At 40.3% G+C, this 12,794-nt stretch overlaps 1 protein-coding gene across 1 annotated transcript; it reads left to right on the top strand.

Moving 5' to 3' along the window:
* Positions 1 to 3,803: 3,803 nt before the first annotated feature.
* aldh3a2b (aldehyde dehydrogenase 3 family, member A2b) lies at positions 3,804 to 11,951 on the top strand. Its single transcript, XM_018692284.2, has 11 exons — positions 3,804 to 3,945; positions 5,235 to 5,397; positions 5,518 to 5,749; positions 7,748 to 7,833; positions 8,390 to 8,598; positions 8,733 to 8,850; positions 9,137 to 9,278; positions 9,447 to 9,613; positions 9,741 to 9,840; positions 10,593 to 10,831; positions 10,986 to 11,951. Exons 2-11 carry the CDS (start codon positions 5,236 to 5,238, stop codon positions 10,998 to 11,000), a joined length of 1,470 nt encoding a protein of 489 aa, XP_018547800.1. The 5' UTR covers positions 3,804 to 3,945; position 5,235; the 3' UTR covers positions 11,001 to 11,951.
* The last annotated feature ends 843 nt before the right edge of the window (positions 11,952 to 12,794 follow it).

Here is a 12,794-nt window from a genome sequence, read left to right as displayed (position 1 = left end):
TTTTCTCCTTCCTGGTCGGTTGCGCTTCCACCGATCGAGACATCAAAACACCGGATAACGCACAGTCCAATGCATGTCCTCCCCCAAACAGTAGTGCCAGACTCACGGTGTTATTGGCCATTAAGAACTGAATTTAAATGTCCAGACATATGTATGGCGCAGAAAGCGAAAAAACTAAGACAGGTATAAAATTAGGCTGGATTAAATTGTGTGTAAATGGCGTCTATCTTTTGTTTTAAATTTATATTTTAAATAATTATTATGACATCGCTATATTTTTGTCAATAGATGGTCACATGGAGAGCACGTGATGTAGTCCAGGAGCTCACTGCAGATGGGACATTAACCTTGATGAGCAGTGAAGTATTCCACATTGACTCCTACTCCCCTCAACAATGGACCGTCAAGATCATAACTTAAACTGCTGCTGGCAGTCACATGACTCATGTCAAGACAACAATATGTCGATACCAGCAACAGATGGGGCAGTCGAAACCGGGTCACATGCCTCCAGAGCGACAAAGTGACATCTGTGACCTCTGACCTCCAACAAAGATTTTTTTTATTATTATTATTATTATTATTTTAGTTTTAAGTAGCTCAACTCCAGCCTCAAATCTATGAGATCCTGTGGCATTTTTAAGTTTGTAACACAATAATATGTGACGTGATGTGATGAATTTATTATAAATTCTTAGACCTCGTTTGCTCTCAGTATGTTTAAGGTCAAATATTTGCAGTATTTGTTGATCTGGTGGAACAAGGAGCGTTAGAGATGAAAATAATCAGTAGGTGGCAGCATTGGAGCGTTTATTAAATATAGTTCAATCAGTACACTGATGCAGTATTTTATTTTTGGCATAGAAATCTTCAGAGCAAAAATATAAATGAAATTGTAATGATGTAATAATGGTATTATAGCAGTCACAGTCATCTATCTAGACAGTTTCATAAACCTTCTGTTAGAATTATTACTATTTACTTTCCAAGTCCAATATATAATAATACATAATAAATTAATATCAAATTTGAGTGCAGTATTTCCCCATGCCTTTACAGTTAATGTAAACTCAATAAATGAGGCTCAGTGAAGTCCTCTAGGAAACAATTTCTCTTCTATATGAAAGCTGATTATTAACATTATATATTATATACAAGGCTACTTTTGGTATAGAATACTAACATGATTTGTTTTTATATTGTCTTATATTTTTGATAGTCTTTGCAACCCAGTGTTGTTTCTTTACATAAGCAGCACTAGTACAGTGTGGTGAAGCTGACAAATTAAAGGAAAAAGTTTGCCACACAGGACATGTGTCATCTCTGAATCATCTTGTATGCTGAGGCCTTCACAGTCACTGGGACTGGGAAATTAATTTGTAGCATAATGTTAGACAGCGTTCTCCTCCACCATCATCCAAACACCAAATGAGGGACTATGTTTTAGAAAAATGCCGTTCATCTCTTTACTAAAGCTCCAGACCAGCAGAATATTTCAGCTGGTCTGGAGGCTCTTCTAGGCCCTGTCTTCTCAAGATTCCTATATATTAGTCAGTCATATACTTATATATGAGAGAAAAAATAATATTGCCTGCCAAACCAAACTGTCAATTAAGAGCTAACATGTTTTAGACCCATTTTTTTGGTTTACTTAAGGGTCTGAATGAGATTTTGACTTATTTTGCTTTGATAATAACAACTTCTACTCAAATGTCAAAGGTCGAATCACAAATAGCTGCGTTTTAGACATTTCATCTTTTATTCTCACACACTCTTTGCTCATGCAGTGACGCCCCTCATCTCATTTCAGTCTCTGGTTTGCTCTGCAGCCCAAACTGTATTCCTGACCTCTCAGTAAAAAAAAAAAAAAAAAAAAACACACACACACGATACACAATACACAAACTGTCCTTCTCTCCCTCACTCTCTCTGTGTGTCTGAATGCTTCAGTTTATACCTCACAAACTCAGGTGTGCACACAGAGAAACGCTGGTCTTCTGTGTCCACACTCCTCTCTAAGAAATCAGGATCGACACTCAGGTGTGAATGACGCTCTGCCCTCCTCTCCCTTCACCGACATCCTCGCTCCTTCCTTGGCAATACACAAACACAATTCCTCAGCCCGCCGTTTGATGTGGAAACTCCATCCACATTTCCTGTCAACCTGAGAGATTTCTGGGCCGGGTCCATGCGCTGCTGCGTGGCCTAGGTGACGGGGTTGCTCCTCGCCTGTGTTGTCCCGTGCTGTAAAGAAAAAAAAAAGGCCTCTCTGGATCTGAAAGGTAGAAGCTGAGTGTGATTCCAGTTTGGCTGTGGATGAAAGCACATCAGACTGTAGGGAGAGAGGGAAATCCAGATGATTTAGTGCGGCTATAGTTACAAAATAAATAGATATTACGGCACAGAAGGAAAAGATACACTTTACATTTACGGCACTGAGATCTAGCAGGTCAGTGTGAGTGGTTAGTTGACTTAAGCTTGACTTTGGATGAAAGCACAGAAAGCAGGAGAGCAGAGCAGAACACATGAAGAAGAGAAGTGTAGTTTTAGGCCATGTGCTGTTCTATCAAATTCATTTGTTCATGTGTTTCTAATTAGTGTACACCTTCATGTGCATTAAAATGTAATGTAATTCACAACTATGAAGGCTAAAACTGTGAAGGAGGGAGTTCACTATTCTCAGCACCAGGGTTAAGGTTGACAGAACATGCACAACACAAAGGAATCTATCAGATCCCTCTTTCCCAAGAATGAGATTTATGTTTGTGTTTGGTTGTGTTTTTCTATGTTTTTATAGAGGCCCAATAAGGAACATATGCTACAAACTATCATAAGCTATAAACAGTGTGGTATGTGGTGCTGGTCGACTTTATCTTCAGTGCTCAAATTAATAAGGAAAACCTTCTGGACTCAGGTTTTACTTTGGACTTCAGCCCTGCTTCTCCTGAACTTGGACCCGGCCGGATGGATGACGGGATTTCATTCCTTAACAAGAACATTATTCCTAGATTTCCAGACTCATTCATTATGTCAGGGAGTATCACATGGTGCTGAGATCTAAAGCTGAAGTGTGACTACTGGCATTTTATAAAAGATGAACGCATCCACAACAGAGGACTGAATAACCTCCACGTGTGATATCATAATAATACAAAAATACTTTTTACTGTACTTTTTTTGGGTTTACTTATGCACTGTGGTTTGTTATGGGATAGCGAAGTTCAGGCCCAGTTTGAGAACCCATCTTATATGGAACCAAAGTCTGAACAGGAAGTGGGCAATTTATGGAAATTATTACTCTTAATACTTTAAGTAACACATGACTTTTACTTGTAATGGAGTATTTTCACAGTGTGGTATTCATACTTTCACTGAGGCAAAGTATCTGAGTACTTCTTCACTAAAACACTAAGTACAGCTGTGGCTGATGGGAACACCATTAGTTTTACAGAGTATTGGACAGTTAAGTGTCATTTCTTTCTCATTGTGGTTGTTTTGTATCTATGTTGTGAGTTTTGTTGATTATGTTGAGTCATTTTGTTTTTCTTTATGGTCATTTTTGTGCTTGTTATGAGTGTATATGGTGGTGTTTCTTCTCTATGAAGTCGTGTGTGTCTCTTATTTGGCAGTTTTAAGCGTCTTTGAGGTCGTTTTCTTTCTGTTTGGGATCAGTTTGCATCCCCCTGTGGTCGTGTAGCATCTTAACTAAACTCTGCATAGTAACTCATACTTAGCATCTGTTACCAGTAACTTTTCTCCATCCGTGCAGCCCTAGCGGCTAAAAACTAACCCGGGTCGGTTTGGTCCTGCCCCTGTGGGGGTGTGACCTAACGGCGAAGCAGAGCAGCAGCTGCGTTGCTCGGTTGCTATCATCGTCCAAGCTCCTTCACCGGCAGGACCGAGAGGGAAATTCTCCTGAGATTAACCCGAACAGAGATTATTCAGGTAGGAATAAAATAAAAACAACCTGGGCAGCGTCTCTCGTTTCAGACATTTGACCAAACGGCGAATAGACAAACAGCGACCAGCGGAACAGTGGAGAGGTCACGAAACGACCGGATAAACACAATTTGCAAAAAAAAAGAAGAAAAAAGAAGAAAAGTCCGATAAGAAAACTGCTCCACAGATTAATAAGACGCAGTACAACAACTTCAAGATAGCTAATCTAAGTTATAGTTACAAAGTCATGAAAATCTTATATACCATCTTTTATATATATGTTATATACCTGTGTCGTAAATGTGATGCCTGTCGGGTAAACTCGTAACGGTTTGTTGTGTGTTTTGTGTAAACTGCCACTCTGTAGTTTCTCATTACTGCACATTTAACTCTGACCCAGTACCTGCCACTCTCATGCTGGTTTCCTTTTACAGCACAGACAACAGCAGGAGAGTCATTCAATCCCACTGTAGCTCCATAAAGAGAGGTTATTAGGTGAAGTGGTTACACTCAGACACTGCTTTAACCGCTTTTATTACACAGTAATACATATTTTCAGTGGTGGAAGAAGTATTTAGATCCTCTACTTAACTAAAATTATTAGTGCCACAACTTAAAAATACACCTACGAGTAAAAACCATGCATTTTACTGCATTTCACTCAAATAGAAGTAGCCTATTATACAAAATAATCAAATATCAAAAGTAATAATAGCCTGCTCATTTGTCAGTTATTTCTGATTAGAGTTGCAACAATCAATCGATTAGTCAGTCAATAGCAAAGTAATCTGCAAATATTTTTGATAATTGATGAGTCATCTTTAGAAAAACTGCTAAGATTATCTGGTTCCAGCTTCTCAAATATGAATATTTCAGGTTTTCTTGTCTTTTATTACAGTAAACTGAGTTTTGAATCGTTGGTGGAACAAAACATTTTGAAGATGTCGTCTTGTCTACCTCCCACTCTGCTGCTGCCAAAAACAGTGCAACATCCTAGGGCAAAAGGTTACATTTTAAAATTTCTTGTTTTATTCATCAACAGCACATAACCCAAAGATATTCAGTTCACAGTTATATGAAACAGAGCAAAGCAGCAGGTGCTCACATTTGGGAAGCTGGGGCTAAACAATGTTCCTTGAAAAATTACAGAAACAGAATCAGTTATCAAAGCAGTTGTTGTTTAATTCACATTTTACTGCCAGCTTTATACACAGCTAGGTCTAGTGGTACTCTGGATGGATAGAGTCATTTGGAGTCAAGCTAAAACTGTCTTGTCTTTTTGATTTTGTTCCCAGGATGTCCAAGGAGCAGCAGGCGGTGGCTTGTGCCAGGAGAGCCTTTGAAACAGGCAGGTCCAAATCTTTAGAGCACCGCATCCGCCAGCTGAAGAACCTACAGCGGATGTTCACTGAGAGACAGAAAGAGATCGCAGATGCCATCAAGAAGGATCTTAATAAGGTGAGCCCAAAGTAATGGATGGCTTGAGAGTTAGACTTCTTGATTTCTCTAAAAGTTTAAAATGAAAAAATACATTGAAAAAAGACAAAAATACAAGAGTGTTGTTGCCTTCATCCCCAGAGCGAGGTGGGAACTCAGCTGTATGAGACTCTGGGTCTGGAGGGGGAGATCAGCCTGGCCATCAGGAAGCTGAAGGAGTGGGCAGCACCTCGGTCCGTGGAGAAGAACCTGCTGACCCTCTCTGACACTGTCTACATCAAGCCAGAGCCGCTGGGAGTGGTGCTGATCATCGGGGCCTGGAACTACCCCTGGGCCGTCACCATCCAGCCGCTCATCGGAGCCATCGCTGCCGGTACTGTAGTATGAGTGGGTCAAAGGACAGTGGGTGTGTCTGCATTGTTTGATGTAACAAGGTCAGCGTTCACATTTCGATCTGATTTCGTCATCATATCCCCCTGTGATGAACTTTGAGAGGGGATCTGTCTGTGCACAGTGTCTCAGTTGAATTTTGAAAGACTGATGCAAGCTTTGTGTCCGCCAGCCTTTTCATACTTACCCAAAAATAGCACAAGGGGTCAAACTGCAGAGTAAGTGTGATCAGTCTAGGCGGGGCACCACTAATACCCCTGTCCCACCAACAAAGTACAGGTCCTGTTCCAGTTTGTGTACCTACATTTGTACCATTCTGAGCATTTCCACCAAAAATAAATTGGTTCAGAACCTGAAAAGTCGGTTTCCCAGCTGGAAACAAAAAGTGCAAGCTGTGCCAGCATGTGTAGAAATGGACAGTGGACTTGTACAGGTTAGAAAGAAAGGATTGAGATGGCAACATTAGAGAAGGTGTGTGATAAACCGCATGAAAAAAAGAACATGCAGTGAGTGACAAATATCTGTAATAACAGTACAAATACTGGCAGGTACCATGTCCCCTCCATTTATGACAATTATAGTGGTTCCACTCAAAACAGGTGGAAACATGGGCTGGTTCTCTGAATAGCATCAAGGTTTCAAGAGAGAGAACCAGTTCAAGAACCAAAGCTAAAAGGGGATATACAAATCCCATAACAAATCTTATCTGGTTTACCTTTACTGTCTGAAAAGGCAGGAACACTACAGCTTTTAATATCAGCCTAAGTAATGTCCACAACCTGTGCCTACAACCTGGTAATGAGATAATATGTTAGGAGAGAGAGCTGGGAGACAAAACGTTTGATATGGGATTTGAACCAGGTCCAAAATGTCTTCATGTTAAATAACAAACCAGTAGACGCCACTACAACTGCTTCATTTGTGGAAGACAGCATGACAGCATTTATTTTTCAGTCCTGTTCAGTTTCATGGTCTTGTGATCATAACCACTCTAGTTCCTTCTTTTTATCCTGGCATTACCCAACCTTCTGATTATAGTGGGTCAGAGGCCACTCTGTGAACTCTCACTCTGCAGTCATGAGAGAGTAGATAAGCATAAAAAACATGTGTCCTCCTACATGTGTATTATGTATTTGTTGTATCTTTGTGAGTTTGCATGTGTGAACATACTTGTCTCAACTCTGTGCATTATCCCTATCAGTGATTGGCTCAAAGGGCAAGGTTAATCTCTGAGTGAATCACTCCGCTCCAATGAATAATTCATGTTGGCCTCAAAGTCTACCCTAAATGGCCACCCTGTGCTCTAAACCTTGTGTTTTGGCTCAGCTCTGATCACTTTGTGATGCTAACCTCAGTGTGGAGTGTTTGCTTGTGACTGTTTAGCATGACACTGCAGTATTTTAACGTCTTTTGTCTCTTTCTCTATTTGCCTGGATCTTTGTTTGTTACTTGTCCCCAGTGATAGTTTTACATAACAGTGCCTACGAGAGCAGCTGCAGGTAGACGGTTCATTTGTATTTCATTTGGATAAAACCTGTTTTGACTCAAACACTGGTGAATGAAAGATTTTAAAGAACTGTGTCCTGTGTGTTTGCACAGCATGGACTTTATCCTTTGCTCCAGCATTATCAGATCTTACATGAATGCTGCTGTATCTGCTTAGTAGGTAACAAGTCTTTTCCCTCGATTTATTGGCAGATTCAGGATAAAGGTAAACAGACGTGTAAGTCAAAGGCATCTGTCACCAGACTTAATTAGATTTGACACATTTAAAGATTTTAAATGTAGGCATTTACTGTGTAATAACCTCAGAAATACACTCTCAGGTCAGGGAGTGAATGTGATTATCATTTCATTGTTCAAAAAGTCTTCAAGTTTCATTCACTTGCTTTAAAGAATCAGCCACGCCAACTAACCCTCATAATTACAATTCTACAATTTTATGTGCCGTGTGTTTCTCTCTTGTCGTTTACCTGTGCAGGTAATGCAGCTGTGATTAAGCCCTCTGAGGTCTGTGTTCACACTGCAAAGGCCATGGAGGACCTGCTGCCAATTTACATCGACAAAGTAAGGATGAATCACCACATCGTCAGCATAACATGTATCCAAGGATTCATTAAAGTGAATTGTTGTTCATAAAATGTAAGAATATGGTTGTTTCCAAGCAGACAATACACATCTTCGTCACTTGCCAAATGTAGATGTAGAATTGTTTCTTCTTTGAATAAAAACACAGATTTTGGGCCATGTTTACAGTCCACACTACTGCTGGCTCTGAGGCGAGCACTGTTCACCTTTACTATAGTATATACCTTAAATGGGTAGCAATGTATACAAAGGCTGCTGTTAGGAAAAGTTAAAGGAGCTATATGTAAGTCTCATCATTTTCTGATAGCACCTCATTGTAACATCCAGACTTATAACCTCTTCCATTGTAAATGCAACGATGTAGCCCCTCTAAAATGTTGGCTTGGCTTTAGTGTGCAAATAAGTTTTATTCTCATCTGTGTTTTCTCTGCAGATGATCTACAAACCCCCAAAAGAATGAAACTATATTATAATAAAAATGAATTTCACAGGAGCTTTGTGATATCTGACTGTGTGTCCCTAACCTGTGTGTCAGGAGCTTTACCCTGTAGTAACCGGAGGAGTGCCAGAGACCCAGGAGCTGCTGCGCCAGCGGTTCGACCACATCTTCTACACCGGCAACAGTGTGGTTGGCAAACTGATCATGGAGGCTGCTGCCAAAAACCTGACACCTGTCACCCTGGAACTGGGCGGAAAGAGCCCCTGCTACATTGACAAGAACTGTGACATAAGCATAGCCTGCAGGTCAGAGCAATGTTAAGATATGTTTCCTTGTGCAACATATTCTTTTAAATAACATCTCCTTTCCATCCAGTCTATCTTACACTGTAGCTGTTGCTTACTAAAATCTGCCTTTTAACTCCTCTCCTTTTGTATAGACGTGTCGCCTGGGGAAAGTACACTAACTGTGGTCAGACCTGCATCGCCCCAGACTACATCCTTTGCGAGCCAAGCATCCAGGACCGGGTCATCGAAGAGATCAAGAAGTCCATTAAGGTACAGAAGGCCTAAAAACACAGCCCTAAGGAAAAGTAATGATTGATTTATGTCACTGTAAACTTTAAACACTTAGGGTTTCTGTACAAAAGAGTCATGACTGAGAGCCGTAACCTGTAGTATCAGAAAGTCTACATGTCTTCATGTTATTCTAGAGGAAAACTTAAAACCTAAGTTAGTCAAAACAATTATTGATTTAAGGGGCTGTTTCTTCTGTTAATTCATTGTCATTTACCCGGTTTTCACAAGAATATTTATGTAATATAGCAATTGTTTCCTCTGGCAGGAGTTCTACACAGACAACCCAAAGACCTGCACTGACTATGGACGCATCATCAACCAGCGCCATTTCAAGAGGATAATGGCCATGTTGGAGGACAGCACCATCGCTGTGGGAGGAGAGAATGATGAGTCAGACTGCTACATAGGTAAAACATCCACCAAGATGAGAATCAATTAGAATTGATCTGCCTGATTTTATGATTCACTTCACTATCAAAGTCATCTAGTGGGAGCATTTTTATGCTTTTCCTTATTTACATGTGTTAAACAATGAAGAACATGAATAATAAATAGTGTTTCTGTGTTGTGTTTAGCCCCCACAGTTCTGCGTGACGTGAAGCCGGAGGCGAAGGTGATGCAGGAGGAGATATTTGGACCTCTTCTCCCCATCTTGTCGGTCAGCGGCCTGGACGAAGCGATCAAGTTTATCAATAAGGGAGAGAAACCTCTGGCCCTCTACGTCTTCACATCAGATGACAAGGTATCTAACAACAGACATGGGACATACACAGAGGCACGGCAAAGCAGTTAATGGATGCAGAACTCTACATGTAGTGTGTAGATTCAGACTGATGGGTATAACAGTTTTTCTCCTTTTCCCTGTAAAGGTTATAAAGAGAATGGTAGATGAGACCTCCAGTGGAGGACTGCTGGCCAACGACTGCCTCGTGCACTACTCTGTCAGCTCTCTGCCTTTTGGAGGAGTGGGTGAGTTTACGCAGCGGAAATGGTACAATGAATAAGAGTCCACTCACTCTCTCTTTGCTCATTCACACATTAGTGAATTCACTTTCTGAAGGACAGGGGTGTAAATGAGGAAACTGGCACATCTTACTTGACCAAGTGAGGGAAGCACGTAGGCCAAGCATAGGGGTATTAAGACGGCTTATACAAAATCCTTGTTGGATGGTTGCATTGCTTTGGAAACCCCCCATGCCCCATACCTTTCCAACAGGGAGGTCTATGTCCGACTATTTCTGTAACTTCGGCAACTTTCGAGGAATGGAGTTTCTCTCTCTAGCTCCTTTTTATGCCTCTTTATGCCGACAAGAGCTGTGCCCGGGGGAAATTTCTTGAGGGAATTCCTTCAAATTTGGCACAAACTTTCACTTGCACTCAAGGATTAACTGTTAGGTAGTCAAAGGTCACTGTGAGTTATGCCATAACCATAGCCATAACTCAAGAATTCATACACCAGTTGTGACATAATTTAACACAAATATCTAACAGGATAAAATGATGACATTTTCTATCCAAAAGGTCAAAGGTCAACTTCACTTTGACATCATAATGCTCTGCAAAAACATTTTTCTGGCCACTTTTCAATGCCTTAACTCAGGAACAGATGGGTCCTTTTTATCTTTCAGTAACTTAATGTTACTGGCACCAATTTATTTTCATCAAACTAGAGACTATTATTTGTCCATGCAGTCAAACCATCCTCTGTTTTTCTTTTACAGGGAACAGTGGCATGGGTTGCTACCACGGCAAGTTCAGCTTCGACCAGCTGAGCCACCTGCGTAGTTGTCTCATCAAACAGCTGAAGATGGAGGGGGTGAACAGCATGCGGTATCCGCCTCACACACCCAAGAAACTGGGCTGGGCGCGCTTCTTCATCTTGAAGACCGTTGACCTTGGCTGGGTCGGGCGGATGGCGCTCTTGGCCGTCCTGGCTGTGGTGGCTGCTGTTGTGCTACAGGTGAGTCATAGAGGAGGAGAGGAATGCTGATTTCACATGTGACACTATGCAGAATGCAGAAACATGACAGAGTCAAAGCAGAGGAAGAAAGAAATGACATTAATAACTGATGATCTTCTGACTGGAGTATATGTCTTTTTTTTTTTTTTTTCAGAATTATCTCCTTTGAGGACGTCCTGCTGCTTTCCAGACAACAAATCGGTTGTTTCCTTGACCATTTGGACCAGAGAGAAGAGAGACCATTTCAACTACAAGTTTTTGCATAAATCAACATTTGCAAGCGGCACTGGAATATATCCGGTTTTGCCTTAATACATTTTACATTTCAATAATGGTGTCAGAAGTTTCATGTAGCTCACTGTAGAGAACAACTTATTTTCATAAAGGTAATTATTTATTCCCATTTAAGCTCTTACATTTATGTTCAGCATTATTATGTGACCTTTTAACCTTTTATTAGGTTTGCATCCTTAACATGTAAACATACTCAAGAATATACAACACAGTGCAGAGCTTTTGCCATGAATGATTGTACATGAAGTAACACAATGCCTAAAGCTACTGTATGACTTACAGTATGCCAGGTTTTTTCACTTTACTGTGAACAGTAACACTTTAACACACTTTAACACTTGTAGCATTTACTATCAGCACAATGAATGATCACTGAAGGGCAGAAAAAACGAAGTTAGTAACTATCCTGTATTTTTTTTATTGTAATGAAGCAGTTTGTATTGTCTAATTTACCTACAGTTCATTTTGAGTCCGTTCCACTTTGATGATGGATTAGCCGTCAGCTTGACATTCATCCTGAATGTACTTGATCATCTCTGCCCAGTGTAGGTCTGTTGTTAGTTTTGTCTTGTTTTAGTATGTGAAGATGAGACTTTAATGTGTGATCAGGGGTTTTGAATTGTGTTTGAACCTACTACAACTTGTCAGAATCCAACAGGATCATATGAAGGATCTTTTTATTTCAATATCCTAAACACCAAATGCCTCTAACAAAAGTAGTTGCCAATTTTTTTTAATAACACCATTACAATTTTAAGGAATTTCTAATTAATAGAATAAATATACATATTGGATTAATATTGAAATAAATATATTTCTACTTGTATCAGTTTATAATGTGATTATTCAATGTTCATGGTTTATTATTACAGTATATTGTATGTTATGTTGGAGATAGTTTCCTAATTTGCTGTATCGTTGCTCATACATACATGCTATTATATATAAATTACATTAATGTACTTATGTGTTGTGTGGTGGTTGTGAAGTAAAATACCCCCCATGACTGATACATTATTATACATGATATTAACCATGTGTAAGCAGAATGTAATTATTTTTTAAACAGTTCAGTAGACCAGTGCAGTGGTTCCCAGCCTAGGGGTCAGACCCCTCCTCCAGACAATGATTAGTGGGAGAGGAAAAAAGAGGGAATTAATTCTGTACATATGTTTAACTTTTCTTGCATTTCCCTACTTTTCGCCTTTGGTGTAGGTGTTTTGCATCGCTTTGTGTCTCTTTATGGCCACGTGTCTGACCGTTTGTGCCCCTGGGCCTGTTCCTGGGAGACCCGTTCACCAGTCCATTCATGTCCTAGTTGAGCGCCCCACTTTAGCATTGCGTTTCTACAACGTTGTTGGACTCACCATGTGTTTAACGAACAGCTAAGTCTGTAAGGATAAAAAAAAAAAAAAAAAGTCTGCCGTTACCTTTTTTAAATCAGTCCCATTGTGTTTCCTTGTCAAAACACGATGCCTACAGTACCCACAATGCAACTCGACTGCTGACAGCCCAGTCGGAGATTCTGGTGCGTTATGCTAAAAGTGGCTAACGTGGCCGTTAACTGCTAACCTCCAGGAAAAACGAGGAGCGGACGGTAAAGTTCTGGTAAGCCCAGTTCGTCCTACCCGCAAACCCCAAGATTTCTTTATTTTAAAACTGGAAGTCC

This window comes from Lates calcarifer, linkage group LG20, assembly GCF_001640805.2.
Source record: "Lates calcarifer isolate ASB-BC8 linkage group LG20, TLL_Latcal_v3, whole genome shotgun sequence".
NCBI lineage: Eukaryota > Metazoa > Chordata > Actinopteri > Centropomidae > Lates > Lates calcarifer.
The sequence above is the reverse complement of the archived record's forward strand: the minus strand, read 5'-3'. Positions and strand labels throughout refer to the sequence as shown.

What these genes read in the sequence shown, in the direction of transcription:
- aldh3a2b (XM_018692284.2), top strand. Translation starts at nt 5,236, where the DNA reads ATGTCCAAGGAGCAGCAGGCGGTGGCTTGTGCCAGGAGAGCCTTTGAA. An exon ending in TGCCAATTTACATCGACAAA is followed by an intron (nt 7,834 to 8,389) that starts GTAAGGATGAAT and finishes CCTGTGTGTCAG; the next exon opens with GAGCTTTACCCTGTAGTAAC. An exon ending in TGAGTCAGACTGCTACATAG is followed by an intron (nt 9,279 to 9,446) that starts GTAAAACATCCA and finishes TGTTGTGTTTAG; the next exon opens with CCCCCACAGTTCTGCGTGAC.